This window comes from Porcisia hertigi, chromosome 21, assembly GCF_017918235.1.
Source record: "Porcisia hertigi strain C119 chromosome 21, whole genome shotgun sequence".
NCBI lineage: Eukaryota > Euglenozoa > Kinetoplastea > Trypanosomatida > Trypanosomatidae > Porcisia > Porcisia hertigi.
This window is the reverse complement of record NC_090580.1, coordinates 220,193-238,491: the sequence shown is the minus strand read 5'-3', so window position 1 is coordinate 238,491 and position 18,299 is coordinate 220,193. Positions and strand designations below refer to the sequence as shown.

The 18,299-nt window shown below is 53.1% G+C and overlaps 4 protein-coding genes across 4 annotated transcripts; all 4 read right to left on the bottom strand.

Moving 5' to 3' along the window:
* Positions 1-2,618: 2,618 nt before the first annotated feature.
* On the bottom strand, positions 2,619-3,467 carry JKF63_05055 (uncharacterized protein; the record flags this gene model as incomplete). The annotated part of the gene is made up of 1 exon (XM_067901025.1): positions 2,619-3,467. The coding sequence occupies one exon, from the start codon at positions 3,465-3,467 to the stop codon at positions 2,619-2,621; it is 849 nt and encodes a 282-aa protein (XP_067757388.1).
* A 1,653-nt stretch (positions 3,468-5,120) lies between these two features.
* Positions 5,121-8,474, bottom strand: JKF63_05054 (uncharacterized protein; the record flags this gene model as incomplete). Its single annotated transcript, XM_067901024.1, has 1 exon — positions 5,121-8,474. One exon carries the CDS (start codon positions 8,472-8,474, stop codon positions 5,121-5,123), a length of 3,354 nt encoding a protein of 1,117 aa, XP_067757387.1.
* A 4,209-nt stretch (positions 8,475-12,683) lies between these two features.
* JKF63_05053 (uncharacterized protein) lies at positions 12,684-14,159 on the bottom strand (the record flags this gene model as incomplete). The annotated part of the gene is made up of 1 exon (XM_067901023.1): positions 12,684-14,159. The coding sequence occupies one exon, from the start codon at positions 14,157-14,159 to the stop codon at positions 12,684-12,686; it is 1,476 nt and encodes a 491-aa protein (XP_067757386.1).
* Positions 14,160-16,705: 2,546 nt separating this feature from the next.
* Positions 16,706-18,130, bottom strand: JKF63_05052 (uncharacterized protein; the record flags this gene model as incomplete). The annotated part of the gene is made up of 1 exon (XM_067901022.1): positions 16,706-18,130. One exon carries the CDS (start codon positions 18,128-18,130, stop codon positions 16,706-16,708), a length of 1,425 nt encoding a protein of 474 aa, XP_067757385.1.
* Between the last annotated feature and the right edge of the window lie 169 nt (positions 18,131-18,299).

The following is an 18,299-nucleotide window of genomic DNA, read 5'->3' as shown; positions in this document are numbered from 1 at the left end:
ACGACGACGACGGTGGTGGTGGTGGTGTTCTGCCAACCGATGTTCTTTTTGTTTTCTCACGTACCGCTTCCTTTCCTCCGCTCTCGTCGTGTGTCTTCTGTCCGTCGTTCTCCACCCCACTCCACTTTACTGAATCCACACGCCACCTTAATCGGCCTATTGCCCTAACCTGTTGCACAGTTTTCTTTGTGTAAGTGAGGTGAACATACACACACACACACACAAAAAAAAAGACTTGGCGTGCACAACAAGAAACAAATCTGCCTTTCCTTTAAAAGGAGGTGTGGAGAGGAGGTGGAAGGGGGAGGGGGAAGGGGGGAAGAGAGCAGGAAAAAACACCGAGGGAAAAAAAGTCAGCGGAGAAGAGGAACGCAAAGACTAACAACCGCGGGGCAAAAACAAAAGAAAAAAGGGAGAGGGGGGAAGGGGAAGAGAATGCACGCACGACACACACACACACAAACACACACACACACTCCACACCAACCAAAAACAAAAAGTCAGAAAATGGAAAAAAAATTAACCGCTTGAAGGGGGAGAGAGATAGGGGGGAGAGATATGTACTGCCCTCCTTGCACGGGCGACAGACGCAAGAAAAGCAAGCGGCTATCACGAACACCACACACACGCACACGCACAAAAGACACAATGTAATGTATATCACACAACGGGAAAGGAAGAAGAAGAAGAGACAAGAGGCACGACGGTGCAGCTATACACTACTACTACTACTCTGGGTGCGCGTGTGCGCATGTGCGTGAGTGATTGCGCAGATGGAATATGAAGAAAGAAGGCGAAGTGGAGATGTGTGAAAACAAGAGAATGGAATGACAGAATGGGTGGTGCAATGCCCCCAACGAGCTCAGAAAGAGGGAGAGAAACCAAAGGCAGTGGACATGACCGTGACAATCTGTTATGAGCGCAGCTGGCATACGCAAGTCCCTCGACAATGTGCGATGAATGCGCGTGATTTTCGAATACGAAGCAAGAACTGAATGACGTCCAAAATGTATACCAGATCACGTGCAGTTGCACTAATGAGCTCCGCAGTACACTAGTGTTAGTGCGGAGGAAGGACAAAGATAGGGGAGGGGGGGTGCCCCAAAACCTTCTCGTTTGTTTCTGGAGCATCGTTTTCCTTCTCTGCGCAGGGAGGGTCCCCCGCCCCAGACAGAGCGCAACAGCAAGAGCAAGAAGTATCAAATGATGGGAACATATTATGTTAAAAAGAGGCGGGAAAATACAGAAAAGGAATGCGCTCTCAGGGGGTGCCACACATTCCGTGCACACACACACACACACACTGAGCAAGAGAACAAACAAGAGCAGAAAATGAGTAGTTGTTTCGGGAGTGGGGGGGGGGGGGGTCAATCCCGAAGCGACGGTAGCACGCGAAGAAAAAGTGGACCCTCTCGTCCTTGCCAATCCCAACCAACGGCAGCTGTGCAAATGGAGAGCCTCGCCGAGCTGAAGCTCACCGCAGCAGCCGTCATGGCGGGTGCCATGTGGAGATCAACTAAAACGAGATCTTCGCTGTCGCCCTCCGTCTCCCTCAGTATCGAGAGACCGAGAATGTCAAGAACCGTCAGGACCACAAGCACAACGCTCTACTTGAGCATCGCGTGGGGAGAGGGTGGAGTGATAATATATGGCTGGGTGTATATTTTCGTACTCCCAGATTGCACCCGCCTTCACATGAGCGGTGTCTCCTCAAGCAGTGGGCACATGAAAGTGTATCTGCAAGGAGGAAGGGGATCGTTATGCGAAGTGAAGTAGTGCCGAGAGAGGGAAGGAGAAGGGGGGAGATGTGAATCGAATCGCGGTTTGAATGTGCCCACGAATATGATTCATGTGCACATAAACGCAGAGAAAGAAAGCGCAAGTCCGGCACCTCCATCACCGTCTGTTGAACCCATTCCTTTTATCACCGCGATTGCAGTGGATAGAGACATCGGGGAGGGGGAGGAAGGGGGGGGGAGGGGTACCCGGTCACGCGTGTAGCTCGGATCGGGTGAGTCAAAGGGCAGGGGGAAGACCCCTTTCATGCTAGGTCTGTTGTGTTGTGACTGCCTCAAAGTGACACTGGGTGTGTCGATGTAGCGGAGTGCAGGTCAGCTAAAAACTCCAGACGGACAACGGGACACTGCTGTGACAAAGAGCAACTGCACAGAGAGTGAGTGGGGGGAGGACACACTCGAAAAGAGCGAGTGGAGGAAAAGGTGATCGGTCCCTGTCCGCATAAGATGCGCCTCCTCCTCCCTCCGAGAAATTTCAAAAAAAAAAAGAGCACTGCAACTGCTCCTTGGAAACACACACACAGACAGACAGACAGACAGACAGGCAGACAAATACACGCGCAGAATGCAACCCATGACAGCAGAAACCCTATGAATCATAGAGGAAGGGGGAAGGAAAAAAGGGGGGGATGAGTGAGTGAGTGGGAATTGTACATGTGTGTCTCACCGACCTCGAGTTCAGCAGTAACACCCCTTAGACCCGAAATGGAGAATACGAGAGCAGTCGGAGAGTGCGGGACAGAACTAGAAATAATGAAAAGTGAGCTGGAGAGCTACAGAGGGCGGTGTCCCGTGCACACCTTTGGACAGAAAAAAAAAATCTCAGCAACAACTACTGCCGCTGTGTGCCGCCGACGCTGCGCCGGAGCTGTCATCGGTGCTCAGTATAATAGACTTGTTGGTGCCGCTGCTGCCGTAGCGATGGGCCCGAGGTGGCGTGATATCGCCGTACAGGCGACCTTCTCTAGGGGAGCCACGGCCTCCAGTTATCGCCTCCCCATCCTCCGTCACAACCATCAGCCCACGCCGCGGACGTGAGCGGGAAGGCGTGCGAGCCCCAATGCCGGAGTAGACACGGCCTCCAGTGCCGCTAGCACCAGTGAGACTACCACCCATCCCAGCGGCCTCGCGACTACGCACAACCTGTGTGGCCATTGCACTAAACACCTCCGCTACATTTTTCCCTGTCTTTGCACTTGCAAATAAGTGAATGGCGCCCAGCTCAGCCGCCAGCGCTGCCCCCTCACCCTCGCTAACCTCCCACTCCGCCAGCGGGGCGTCTGCCTTGTTCCCGCATAAAACGAGTTGCACGTTGCCCTCCCCCAGAACAGCGTAAAGCTCCTTGGCCCACGTACGCACTTTGCGAAGCGTGTCAGCGTCGGTGATGTCGTACACAATGATGGCCCCATCGGCGTTTCGGTAGTACATGGGCGCGAGTGCGTGAAAGCGCTCCTGCCCTGCCGTATCCCACAGCACCAAGTCTACCTCACGGATGGCTCCGGGGGCGTTGCTAGCGTCGTTGATGGGGACCTCCTTGGAGCTGAACATGCTCGCCTGCACTGTACTTTCCTCTTTTTCGTCAAAAGTGTTGTGCACATATCGGTAAATCAGCGACGTTTTGCCAACACGGCCCTCACCAAGAAGTACAACTTTCAAGGTGAGCGCTTTCATAGCTCACAGCGATCGACCCACGGGTGGGAGAGGGAGGGGATGGAAGGGGGGAGGGAAAATATATAGATGGAGAGAGTAAAGCGCAAACAGGCTACCTCCCCACACACACACACACACGCGGACACTTAGCACGGAAAACGTGTGATTTGAATTTGTGTAAAGGTTGTGTGCGTGTGTGTGTGTGTGTGTGGGGAGGGGGGGTGGCACAGGAGAGGGGAAGGAGAAGGGAACAGCAGGAGCGCGGAGCACTAAAAAGAAGAGCAGCAATATATATGTATATATATATATATTAGTGACAACAAGAGCGCGGGTGCGCAGGCGGGTCGGGGGAAGGGGAAAAACGAAAGGAAGCGAGTTTACGAGAGCTACGAGATAGCCGATCAATAGAAATATATATATGCATATATATATTGTTTTTTTTTAAGACTGACTAACAGAATTTTTTTTTCTAAGGTGAGTAGTGGGGAGGGAGGGGGGAGGGGGGGAGGGTAAAGACGGGGTGGAGGACTGTGGACTGATGAAACAAACCCGGAAAGGGTGAGAATTCCCCAATTCGAAGAGTGAGAGAAGCCGGAAGGACCCCCGTTCACATGATTGTCTTGCTATGCATGTGCGTTCAAATAAAGAGGGAGAGAGCCGGCCAAAATGGCGTCGAGACCTACCTCGGCTACAGCAACGTTGGGGAGGAGGGGAGGGGGGAACACGTCACCGAAAGGCCGACCCTCAAGTCTCCACACCGCCAACGGAACAGAGAACTCTCTGTTGGGTCGAAAGGTGTGCTACCCACGCCTCCTCCAGTACACAGACAAACAGCCCTCTCAAAATTGCACACACGCGAGGAAACTCCTTGATTTCACTCTCTGGTGCATTTCTGCTGTACGTTATCGTTGTTGTTGTCTTTTTGTTTTTCTACTGTGAATAAGCGGAGAAGAGCAAAACTGAGGGCACTTCCCTGTTGGACGAAAGTGGTGGTGTTGATCATGGAAAGAAACGAAATGACAGCAAGAAGACAGGGGGGGGAGAACGAAGGGAGTACGATGATGCATGCATACATGCATGAGGGTGTTGAGGATGTACGTAACGATTAGACTGATCGAATGCTTTAAAAGCGAATGGTGTACGTTCATCCCTCCCATACACGCACACAAACCACCACCACCCCTTCTTTCAATTCGCGGATACAAGAGCGAGTGTGAGCTAGAAGAGTGACCGTCCTAGAAACATCGCCAATAATCGAGTGGTGTTACGCCCTGTCCGTAGTGCTGAGCGTTGAAGAGAAGGAAAGAAACGGCATCATGGACCGCACACCTCCTTGTCTCGACTCCTGGTTACTCCGCCTGCGCTTCTCTCTATAATGTTCTCCCTTCGAATGGGTGAGTGAGACCCGTGATGCTTTTTCGTCGTTAGCCGCTAACGCTTTGTCTACCTGTGTGTGTGTGTGCGTGCGTGTGTGTGTAGGTGTGTAAGTGAGCTGTTCGAGAGTGGGTGTGTCTGTGTCAAGCCTGCGATGTTGTCGTTGGGGCCTGCTGCTCCCCCCACCCCCCCCACCCTACCCACACACACCACCTCCTCCTCTGTTAATCTACCACAGGTGCAAAAACGCGTTGCTACTATGTTTCACATCAAATAAACATGTATGCAATCACAATGGCATCACACCACACCCTCACTCGCTGAATAAACCTTTACTGGACGCTCGCCAGGAGCTGAACGGTGGGTCCTCCCCCCTACCTGTGCCAGAGGCATAGCCATACGTAGGCCGTACTGGTGGTGAAGTGCCTCCAAGAGGCCCTTGCAGTACTCCGAGCGAGCGGCTGTTTGGGCGGGTACGCGTAGCTGGGTATCCAGCTGCTCTTCCAAGAGCTGCAAACGTTCCAACTCCAAGCGAGCTGAGGTGGTAGAACCTGCCGCTGGCTCACCCACCTCCGTCAGTTGCAGCTCCGCGCTTCCCAAGGTCACTGAACCATATATGGCCTCCTCAGACCGCAGCTGTGCTAGAGCGATACTAGTGCTTGTGACGAGATCCAGCGGCGGCAAGTCCACCTGCACAGGTCGTACCCCAACATTCCTGCTGTCCTCTGCGACCCGCGCATCTGCCGTTGAATTTGCGGCCCTTAGAGCGCTGCCGTCTCCAGCCCGCGGAGACGTGCGGGACTGATGAGAGTAGAGGCACCGTTGCTCATTGTGATACGCAAGCACCGCCAACTCAGCGGCCAGAGCTGCTTGCATCGAGTAGCGATTCTTCATGTTCTCTCGCACGCGAGTTTCCTGAACCTGCTGCGCCTCAACATCCAGCAAAAATCGAAGGCTCTCCGGTTGCACCGTCTGTGGTGCCACGTGACTGCGCCGCAGAAGCCGCCTCCACATGTCAGTTAGAGTTGCCCTCACGCGAGTGCCTCGAAGCGTTGAAAGAGCTTGGGCGAGTAACGCTGCTGACGTCGAGACCGGTGCAGAAGGGCCCTCTGGCGCTGAGTGCGAGATAGGCAGCGCGCCACGCCGCACCGCGCGGCGCCACCTATGGGCCTCCGCCGCGGTGTGCCTCTCGTTCACCAGCGTCGTCCCTGTGCCACTAGTGTCCCCCTCAGTTGGTTCGCTGCGAGACAACCACGTCGCCTCGTCCTCCTCCAGTGCCAGAAGCACCTCCTCCGCCGACACTGTCGACTCTTCATACCGCAGAAGAAACGCCACCAGTGAGCCAGCCTTCGCGAGGTGTTCCGTCATCGTCCGCAACCGCTGTGACGTTGCTTGCACGTAGGCGAAACCTGCAGTAGCTTCCTCGTACAGGGCATGATGCTCCTTCCGGCACAGCTGCGCGTCGAGCGGGGAGTGAAGACCAAGGTAGGTCACCTGCTCCGCCTGACGTTGCAAAGCCTGGTGGAGTCGATTAAAGGAGAGGCCGAGGAGCCGGCGGACCGCCATGAGGCGCCGCACGTGCAGTGTCGCCGCGGAGTGACCGGTCGGTGCAGACGGCGGCCCTGGAGGACCAGGGGACGTCGACTTGCCTAAGCAACGCTCCAGCTGGGCAAAACGTGCAGAGATCGTTGCGTTCTCGTCGAAGCTCACCGGTGGCCAGGCCGAGGCACATGAAAGTCGATAAAGTAGTCGCTCACGTGCTGTGGCGTAGGAGGGCCTCGGTGCGCCTCTGGCCGATACAGAACCGTACAGAAACGCATCACTCATGTGGTACTGTAGCAAGAAGGGGTACCGGCGGTTTAGTTCCACGTACTCGACGACTGCCAGCAACTTGTACTGCTGCGTCAGCCAGAGCAGGGCGAGGAGGAGCTCCTGCGGCGACGCGTGGAATGGTGTTTGCAGATAAAAAGCGTCTCGCTGATACCCTACCTGGGCCAAACAGCGTAACACAAAGTGCCACTCGGCGATGGGCAAGGCGGCGCGGAGACGGCCGCCGTACACGTCATCGAGTTGGTATCGAGATGATAGCGAGTGAATGCCGCCGCGGTGATCGCTGGGCGCCATGCTAGCCGAGTCTGCACCTCGGTCGCCGCTGGTGGAAGGCAACACATACCACAGGGGACTGTTCGGTGGCAAAGTATCACGCACACAGCGCGCCAGGCACTCCTCGTCGGACTCACTGGGGTGCTTCCACACCAGCCGCACCGGAGCTTTACGACTCACCGAGACCTCGTTTCCATCCTCTTCATCCGCATCTGACGACGTCGATGAGTACACCATCTCGTAAGCATCCTCCGCGCCCCCAGTGCACACCTCCACTTCCCTGCGTGAAAGTGGGCTGCGGCGACGCCGGCGCCTGTCAAGGGCGGTGAGGCAGTAGAAAATAGCGTTAAAAAGAACGCGCCACAGACCGTTGCGGAGGAGAACCGTGAAATCTGTGAGCACCGCTGCCGATGGACCCGGCGAGTCCGCGTGGAAAAAACTCAGGTACTCCAGTAGTCCGCACAGAAACGACTCGACGTCTTCGGGACTTGACGGGCCTGTAGCGCAGTGGGACACCCCCACCGCCTCACCCTCCTCATCCGGCAGTACCCCCTCTATCGGGCGCATTTCGAAAAAGCCCAGGGCAGCCCACACACGAACAGCGATGTCCATCAAAGCTGGGATGCCCGCACAAGACAAACTAGGCGGCAGCGCCACCGTCGCTCGGGCCGGCTGCGAACGCGAGGATAGCAATGGCGCCGCAGCACCGTGTTGAGAGGACGTCGACATCTTGGCAGATGCGGTCCTCGTATCACGAAGCGGCGCCGGAGTCGATCGTTTTGACGAGCCCCCAGCTGCAACCCTGACAGCATCCTCGCGCGGTTGCACGACGTGGAGTTGGTCGCCTTTAGACGCAGGCTGTGACGACTTGGCCGGGGCCAACGAGCTACCGCCAGCAGGCATGCCATGTGATGTCTCCTCGCTAGCGGTTCCACTACCGCCACTCGCGCCTTCCCTCGGCGCCAATCGAGACAAGTGCACAGGCGCGGTAGGCTCCCCCTTTTTAGCAGGTGTGGGGGTGACTGCCTCATTTAACTCACCAGCGGTGCTCCTTCCCGGCGCATTCGAGCCGCTCCCCTGAGAAATCTGAAACTGGCGATAGAGTGCAGCGAGCCGATCTACAGAAGACGACACCGACTGAACTGAGGAGGACGCGGGTGGAGCCTCGCGGCCACCCGAACAGTGAGCCTGGGAGGAAGAGACGGAAGGCGCTGGAGGTGCTGCAGTCGCGCCCCCTGCTCCCCTGGTACGCGTAAAAAAAGGAGGCAACACTTCTGGTGAAGACGCTAGCGAAGACACTTCCTTTGAGGGGTCGCGGGGTGGCGGCGTGCTGTTGTTATCATCAACAGCAGCAGCAGCACAATCACCAGCCCGCGCCCTCGTTCGCTGAAGTGGAGTCCGCCGCGACGCGGTGAAATTTAATGCCAACTGGTTCACTGGCCTAGAAGAGCTTCCTGCAATGACCGCTAACCGGAACGCTACATCGTCACCGACATCGAAGGGCTGCACAAGTCGGGGAGCATGCCGACGGTAGAGCTCTTCCCCGTGCATGGCGACCAGGTTGGCGAGACAGTGGTGGGTGGGAATGGTTGAAGCCTCTCTCTCTAGCCACCGTAGCCACCGCTTCGGACTAAGACGCAAAACACACAATGAGACTCTGAAAAAAGAAATTGCGAGATGATACAACTCAAATGAAGAAAGGCTCAAGTCACGACGTCACCTTGACTCTGGACCTCCTCCGTTTGGCACGCCCGTTGCCACGTTTCCTAATAACCTCAAATTTTTCACTCTCTTTCTCCACTGATGCAGTCTATGTTCCTCAGTGTATATAAATGTATGGTTTGAGGGAAGGGAGGGAGGGGAGCGTATCACTGCTTTGGAAAAAAAAAGGAGGGGAAAAAAGGCTGCTCCGCATGCAATCCACCGCGGAGAGATCCATGTAAGTTGCCCAGTCGCTCCAACCCATCCTCCTTTTGTGTGTGTGTGTGTGTGTGGACGTGTATGTTTAGTGATACAAAGCCATCAAGGGGGGAGAAGGGGAGGAAAGGAGGGGGTGGTGCATTCATACAGAGATACGAGAGAGACATAGGCGATGATGAGAGAAGAGGCTAGAAGGCTTTATACTGAGGACCCTCGATGGAAGTAGAAACATAAGCGCAGGGAAGGAAGATCACTGTCCCCCCCCCGTACCCCTTTGTTTGTTTGCAGCGTTCGTCATCTGCTCAAGCAGATACCCCTCTTTTGGAGACAAACGATTCCGTTGCCTCACTGCGTTGGGGTCTTCTGTATTCGGCCAAACTAATCTGCCAAGAGTATCCGGACCACTCACACCCTGTGCCACACACACACACACACCCTCTCTATCCTCCATCCCTTCGAAGTGTTCTTGACCTCTTGGGTAGGAAGCACACAAGTTGAGGCATCGATGAACAGCCACATTACACCCAACGACTACCAAGAAAAACGTCTTCAAGACACACACACACACACACCTTTTGTGGCCACGAGGGACGAACACACGAGCATTTTCTTTTTTGACAGAGTGTGTGTACGCACGTTTGTGTTTCGAAAGCTCTGCTCTTGTTCCGTTTGAGGGGGAAAGGGGGGGATGTGTGAAGAGAGGGAAGGAGGGTGTCCCTGTTGCTCTTTTTTTTTCGTGTGTGTGTGCGTGTGTGTAAACTTGAGGAGGAATAACGCATCCGAAAGTAGGGATCGAAAGACACGAGATCAGAGGGAAAAAAAACAAACGAAAACAAAAGACAGGAACACCCCTCTGCACACTATGAATCACAAAAAAAAGGAACAAAGAGAGTCATATGGACAAAACATAAATGGACGTGCAAATACACACACACACACGAAGACGGACAGACAGACAGACAGAAGAGAGACAGACAGACAGACAGACAGAGAACATCGTAGCAAAAAAAAACAAAAGGACACTATCTGGAAAAAAAGGGAAAAGTCAGAGAGAGATTAATCGCGATCTGTAGTAGTCAATGTAATCAATGTCATGAATTTTAAGAAAAGAACTCAACAACAACCGGGGAGAGGCATGTCACACTGATGTTACGGTTCAACCTTGAGAAAGGCCGTATCCTACGTTCTCGCTCGCACGTTACTCGGGGTTCTTTACTTGCCTCTTCTCTTCAGAGTCCTCGTTCTCTTCAGCAAATACTCTACAGCTTGTTTGAAACTCGGAAGAACTCTCTCTCTCTTTAGTTCCCTCTTCGATTATTAGTAAACACTAATGAAGAAAAAAAAAAGACAACGTCAGCGGAGAAACACTCAATACTATCAAACACCACACTCATGTCCTCCTCTCAATCCCTCTATACATATACTCCCCCTGTTTCACACCTTGGTATAGAAACAACGGCAATGCCTGTGTGAGTGCGCGTGGAGGGGGAGGGGGAGGAAGGAGGAAGGACGGAGGAAAGTATCTGGGAAATAGGGAGACAGGGAGAAACGTGATTGTGAAAAAAAACGAGGGGGATAAAACTACAAAAAGCGACAGCATGGGGCTGTCGCACATCCGCACACACGCAACCATACGTGCATAAACGGCGCCCTTCACACAACAAGCACCACACTCCTCTGAGATGAGATCGGAAAAAAAAAACTTAAACGAATTTCATTGTTGATCGGCAAAATTTCCAGGGCTTTGAAAGCGACTGAAAATCAAGAAAAGAGACTAGAAAGAACCCGAGAAAAAGGAAAAAAAAACTGGGGGAAAAAAGAGAGAACGTGGCTGAAAGAGAGAGACGGGGGGAAGGTGAGATGGAGGAGGGGGAGGGAAGGGGGTCAAGTTAACAAAAAAGAATGCGCCACATCTCATACAGACGACGCTCCCTTCGGAAGAGAAAAAAGAAAGCGACAAGCACACATCTTTTTCTCCGATGTTCTTTTATGCTGTGTCATATAGAGAGCATGTGAACTACAATACGATACACCCTACCCGACATGCGCCGGGGCACTCGCACTCGCGTGGTGCCAGGCAGAGCTAGAGGCCCGCCAACAGCCACGCCGACTCTGTAACTTCAATGGGGCATCTACTTCAAACTGCACCCACTGGCCCTTTGCAAGTCACACACCAACACGCACACACACAGCCGCTTTGATTATGTCAGTGTCCACCACGAGGTGAATTCACCTCGTGGTGGACTCGGCGCACCCCACCCGGAGGGGAGCCAAATTCCAGATAACGTTGAATCACGCTGCCACTCTACCTAAGAAACATGGATCGTATAAGCGGATTCATTGCCACAGGTCTCTACGGCGCAACGCCACCGACAGCCTAACTCGCTGGCATCAGGGGCGATCAATCACTCCGACCCTCCAAGCGTGGCGACAATTCAATCCAGTCAACACATGCAGAAGTTCTTGACTAGATGAGAAGATAGGTGAAGTGCTACTCTGATTACCCACCGAGTGAGTGCTGGATCACGATGCCACGCCGAGGTGTCTCCCCCTCCTCGGTCTTTAATACATTGAAAAGGGGGCGACACAAACACAAAAAGGAAAAAATGAGGTTGTTACATTCTGACGCCTTTCCTTCTTACACGTTTTGATCACCCTCGATCTTCGTTGGTTTTTCCCCCTCCCCTTACTCCTGTGTTCCACTGTTCCTTTGTTAGTTGTCTTTTTATTTGTTGTGGCTGCCCCTCTACCTCTTCCAAGTCGCTAAGTAAGTTTGACCTTTCTTTTTCTTGCCCTCTTTTTCTTCTTTTCCCGCTGCTGCCGCTGCCGCCACCACCTCACCCCCTTTTTGGGGGGGGGGGGGGGGGGGGTATGCGCTAGCCGATCACTTATCTGTACGTTGTTGTCTTATCGATTCGGAGGGAGGGAGAAGGGAGGGAGAGCGCGAAGGAAAATAAAGACGAGGCGCAAAGGCACACACGCAGTAATGCTGCGCACAGCAGAGAGAGAGAGGGGGAATAGAGAAGTAGCAGGTGAAGGAAAAATTCGCACATCAAAAAAAAATGAGCAAAGCAAAACGCTTGGTGAATTAAAGCGTCGGGGGAGGGGGGGGGGGGCGAAGCGAGTAAAAAAAAAATGAAAAAAGACACGCCATCTATAGGAAATGGAGAGAGGGGGTGGCGGTGGTGGATGACGACTCTTCCTCAGAGTACCCTCCGCTGCCGCCCCTCCCCAAATGAGAAAATTCAGACAAACAAACAGAACTGCATACGTGCATGAATGGATATGCGCATACACAAGGCTACACGCAATACCATACAGCCCTCTCTCCCTTTCCCCCCTTTCCTGGAGTGTTTTTTTTTTACGTAAAAGGAGAATGGAGGTGAGAGTGATGAAAAAGTTGACCTTCCAATGAGTTTAGTCACGTGTGAGAATTCGTACAACTTCCGAGAAAGAAAAACGAAAAGAAAAAAAAATACCAATCATTAGGACCAACATCACAGACAAAGAGGGAGGGGTGAGCCAAAAGAAAAACCCACAAAATCAAGCGCAAAAAAGAAAAAAAAATAAGCGTGCACGGAGGCTGCGCGATCTCTCCCTCACCCTAGCCCCCCCCCACCCCACCCCCCTCCTCTTTCCCCCATCGATGCTCTTTGGCGGCAGCAGCAGCAGCAGGAGCCGTTGATAGAAGAAACCAAAGGAAGGAAGGGGTCGTCCTTGAGGAGGAGCGCAGAAGCACGTAGAGGACAGACGGAGAAGAGAAAGAGGGAAATACAAACACGAGCTGAAGACGGACACAGCAGTGCGCATCCAACAGAGGTCATACGGCTCAACTCTCAGCTACCTTTTGCTTGTTGCAGCAATTCGCCCGGACATTATGTTGTATCCCCCGGTGGCCAATGGAGTGTTCACCTCGCTCGCTACAAGGCTCGCGCAGCCGCTTGCGCTCACCCCGTTGGAACGAGTCGCCACGGCTGTGGGAGACGCATTGTCCGTGTATTTGGGAAGGGCGAACTTACAGACCGCGCTAGACTTCTCCAGTACACAAGGATTCATAGTCGGGCTGCTGGTGCAGCTCTGCGTAACTGTGTCGGACTGAACTTTGGAGCGCACATCGTACACACGCAGGTGGCCGCCAAAACCAAAGCCCCCCTGTTGGATCTGCGACTGGGACTCTGCGTGAAGGCAGGCAGGTGACTGCTCGTGCAGCGGGGTGAGGGCCGTGCTGGTGTTCGGTGTTCGCAGCGCGCTCCAATACTCTGGAAGTGACGGGAAGGCACCACCGATGGTGGTGTAGGACATAGGGCTGCCGCGCCCGCTACTGCCTCCAAGAGCCGTGTCGAACGGCAGGGCGGGGCTCTTGAAGGCTGCAGGGGAAAGCATGGCGGCATTACGGTGAATGGCCATCTTTTTTGCCTCAACAATGAAGTTGAAATCATCGTCGCTCACGTCGCCAACCGCCAGCGGGGTGACGTTATAGCACGTGTCGCCGATGTTCACTGTGCGCGTTGAGGTGGTAACAGAGTTGAGAGAGCTCAGAATCTGCGGTGGCGGTTGTAAACGGATCTCGTACTCGCGGCAAATGTGGATATTGTTGCAGTCATCGAGGTACCGGCAGCGGTGCGCCAAGTGCAAACGACAGATAAACTTCGCAGGAAGCTCCAGGACATCATTCTCATCGGGCACCGACCGCTTCTCTGTCCCGTTGCTAGCCGCGTGGGCAGACTTTTTGGACACATTGTGGACCAAATAGCGGCGCAGCCCGACTGTGCACGCAACACGGTCGGCTGGAATCTGTTCATTGCTGCCACCGTTGCCCGTGATGAGCACGTACTTGAAATGATTCGTCAGCATTGAGATGTCCTGTGGATCTTGGTGGAAGTGGCAGCACGTAGGTGAGCTCAGCGCTTCGTAGCGCAGGTGCGGAATAGCAGATGGCATAACGTGCGCCTGACGGCACCAAGCATGGCGGCATCGACCTTCCAAAAACGCTATGCACAATGACGGCACGGTTCCAGGCGTCGAGGTGGCATAGGTGGGAACGAGCAAATGCAGCGGCACTCGCAGCTTGCGGGTCATCGGGTCGAGGACCCAGATCCACTTCTCATCCTCTTTCTTGGAATCCGAACTAGCGCTGGAGCTTTGCTTTTCGTCACTCACCTCCGCGGTAGGTGCCCCACTTCCCCCCTCGGTTGCTGTCAGCCCGTTAAACGTATCCCCAACAAATGTGTGCTGGACGTCATCGTCTTTCTCCTTAGAGATGTAGGAAAGCACTGCAGCAGATGCCGGCTCTCGCAGCTGTGTTGTGCAGCTCATTCGCAGCCCAAGTCACCCTATCAGCAGAGAGATCCAATATGGTCAAAACACAAAAACGGGGGCAACACGGTGTGTGTGTGTGTGTGTGTGTGTGGAAGGAGAGTGGTTGGGGATGCGTTTACTTATTTTTCTCGTCAAGCAGAAAAGCGGAAAGATAATGTAGAAAGGAAAAAGGGGGAAAGAAAAAAACAATCGCAAGACATAAATCACCAAAGGAGTAGCACCAAGAACGACAAAAAAAAAGAAGAATATTGGATATAAGGTGAAGACACGTAGAAAGCAAAACAAAGGGGGGGAAGGAAAGGAGAAACAACAAAAGGGGGCTGTGGCTACAAAAAAAAAGCGGCAGTGAAGAAACAAGGCGCAATATATATATATATAACAAGCTGAAAAGTGATGCTCCTCTTTATGTGCTTCTGTCTATAGAGATTTACAGCTCTGTCCTCTTCACGTGCCTTTGATACGACACTACAGCCAAATGCCCACTTGTTTGCCTGTCCCTTCTATCCTGACGTCAATTGATGATTCTTTTTTTTCCGTTTGTTCCTTTTCGTTGTTGTTGAAGTTAACCTTGTTTGCTCCACGCAGAGAGCCTTCGTTGCTTATCAACTTTCTTTTCTTTCTCCCTTTCCTTTTTTTTCCAGAGAGAATTTTTGTTGTGTTTGGATTCTTTTTTTTCCTCCTCTCCCCCTGCTGCGGTTAGTTAGTAATAGTCTTAGAATAAAAAAAAAAAACAAGGCGAAAAAAACAAAAAAAGGGGGGGGGGTGGGGGGGTGCACAGCGTCTACGCTCAGCAAAGACGTCTGTGCAGGTGAGAGATCGTCTGGGGATATGTTCCAAAAAGGGAAATGGGAATGAGAATGAAAAAAAACAGAAAGAGGCGTGAAAAGTCAAAATAAGTACTTGTGGACGCCAATGACAGTGATGACTCCAGCAAGACACGGGGAGAGAGGGAGGGAGGGGGGGGGGGGGGGTTTCACGGAAGTCGGAAATACAACAGAGCAAGAGTTGATTTGAGCAAGTGGTCGCAACGTAATAATAATAAGAGCAGCGCTTTCTAGTGCTTCTGCTCTTGTCCCATGCTCATGAGCTATGCTCACCTTCACTTTTCTGCTCAAGTACTTCTGTGGTTGTTTCCAATCCCCTTGACTGTCACTGCCACTCACCCCCTCCGTGTCAGAATACTTCTTGCTGTTATTGGGTGAAAAGGGGAGAAGAAAAAAGTGGCCCACGCAGCTCTGTAGTAACGTTGTGGAGTCTCACCGGATGCGTCTATCGCACCAAAACGCCAACAACCGAGAGGGAACGTTGGTGCAGATGCGAAGAACGGGAAAATAGAAGTGACAACCGAGGGGAAAAAAAAGAGAGAGAAAGGTGGTGTTCCGCAAGTCGATTCAAGTATAGAATGTGAAAGTGTCAAGACCCAATAGAAAGAAAAGCCAAGAAACGAAGTGGCTATTCTGGAATGTTGTAATGGCAAATATCACGTGAAGGGGGAATGAATCATTATAAGTGACCATCGTTTCACAACCATAATTTGCATTTATGAGAGAACAGTTGTGTGTATGTGTGTGTGTGTGTGTGTTGGGGGAGGGGGGGAGCATGTTTGAGCCAGTGACAAAGATTGGAAAAAGGTAGAAGATGAAAGGGTTGGGATACTGTATACATACATCATGAAGCCACCTTTCACTGAGTGTGGGACAACTGCTATCACTTCCGGGTTTTTTTAGCAGACACCAGGTCCCCTCCCTCCCCCACTTATCTGATCCACTTGCATGTCACGTCCTCTAGCGGCCTGTAAGGCCCGCAAACTTAGAGCGCTCCTTTTTCTCCTCGACTGGGCCAGCGATGGCGCGCATTTCTTCGCTGACGGAAAGCACGGGAAACCCCCCTTTCGTCCAAAGATGCTGAGGATCCACACACACACACAGTAAGCTCGACACATACACATATGCACACACACACACACACAGAGAGAGAGAGACCATCCATGACGAATGCTGCGATCTTTACCCTTGCAGGGCGTTTTCGAGGACGATTTCTGTCCTCACCCCTTTTTTCCTCTTACTTTGTTTGTTCCTCCCAGGAGACAGAATGCGATCAAAACCCCCACAGTCGGGGATCCCACTTCAGAGGGCCCCAGACACAAACACACAGCAATCACATGTAGAAAAGAGGCGCAGACGGATCTGCAGAACATCTGACGAGGAATGGGATTGCAAAGAGAGAAAAAAGCTGGGCCAACAACTGATCATACCCTCTCCATTCCCCGAAAGTGACCGCGCTTCGCTTCTTGAAACAGAGAGAAAAAGAAAAAGACCCCAACGTGCACTACTCCACTTTGAAGGCAAAGCAGAGGTGTTCGAACGCGCTGAACCGATCGCGCAGACCTCTTCGTCGGCAATATCCCGCGCATAGGAGGGGGGACCCTGAGTGTGAACTAGAGATGACAATGGCATCGTGAGCGCACCTGAGGAAGACGACACAAATAAATACAACACAAACACAAACGCCGCTGCTGAACCACCGCCACCCCTTCCCTTTCTCTAGTGAACTTTCTGCGAGGCAAGGTTGTGCAGCATCCGCTCCTTTGTGATGAGGTGCGATGCTTTGTCGAGGAGTGCCACGCTTCGCTCCACAGAGTCGTTCCACGATGAGATTACCTCTGTAGTGTTCTTTCGCGCCTCAAACACAACCAGGCCATCGACGCGGTCCATCTTTGCGTACAAAGTCTTGTTCGTGACCATCGTCATAATGAAGAGCTCCGTGTGCTCTGGGGACAGATGCACCAGCTCCGCGAGACGCTTGAGTGGGATACGAGTGTAAAAGCGGGCGATCACCATGATGTCGTGCTCACTGCAGCGATTGCGGAGCAATTCCCGACGCGCCGGGAACGGAGCCAACTCCGGGTGGGTCTGACACAGCACCTCCACCTCTGACGAAACTCTTTCCTGAATCAGCTCGATGCTGTTGAAGCGCTGCAGGAGTGCGTACAGCTGCGGGAGGTCTTCCAGATCCAGCTTCAGCCTTTCGCTAATTTCCGAAAGGGCCCCAGCACGGTCATGCAGCTTGGTGGCAGGTGAAAACGCAGTGCACTCCGCCATGTCCTCGATTTCCTTCGCGGTAGCGTTCTCAGAGATGAGGTAATGCACTACCATGTTGCTCAAGGTGGAGAGCTTGTCATCGGTGTTCTTCAGGGTGTTATACGTCTCGTACCAGCACCGACCCACGTTAAAGAACGACCCCTTGTGTGCATAGTATGCACGCATGAGTTCGAAATATTTGAGCTTCTGTTGCTGTGCCTCATCGCGGCCGAGACCGCGATGGTTGATCTTTCGCGACACAAGTGGGATGTGGTCGTAGTCCTCCAGCTCTAGGCAGAGACGGATCTGCTGGTTCAGTGCCTCCAACTTCTCCAGGCGCGGCATGTTTGTAATGGTTTCGATGTGCAGTGTGCCCAGCATATCGCATGCCGAGCGCTTGCGGCCCGCTGCCTCGTGCAGAATTGCGAGCTCAATCGTAAAACGTGCGTGCTCAAGCTCAACGTGGATCTTGCTCTCCGTCACGTACGCCAGGCGCTCGAGTACCTCCTCTTGCTTCTCCCTCGCCAAGGAACCAACCGTGAGGACGATGGCGCACTCCGCGATCATCGCGCTCTGAACCTGCTTCGTCTGACCTCGCTTCTTCATCAACATATCCAGCGTTTCAAGCATTAAATCGAGCTCGTTTTGCGTGCGGTAGATACGCAGCACCTCCACTGCTAGCAGCTTCGTGGAGGCAGCGTCACCGCCGAGACGGGCCACCTTTTCTAACGCGAGCAGCTCAGCAATGATATCGTTCAGCTTCGCGTTGCTGCTGCGGAGGAGAACAGGTATCGTTGTCGCGTTCACCCGCTCCAGCAACTTTGCCGTTTCCGCAGAATGGTCCTCATCCTGCTTGAAGCTGGCACCCTTCCAGTCGTTATCCGACATGACTCACCTCCGGCTTGTGTGTATGTGTGTGTGTGTGTGTGTGTGTGTGTGTGTGTGAACAACCGCACCTGCGACTCTTCTAGCCGAAAAGCCCGACAAGAAAGGCTAAGCGAAGACCAAAGTATACGAAGCTGCTAGATAGACAAAGCAAGGACCGTTGAAAGGACGA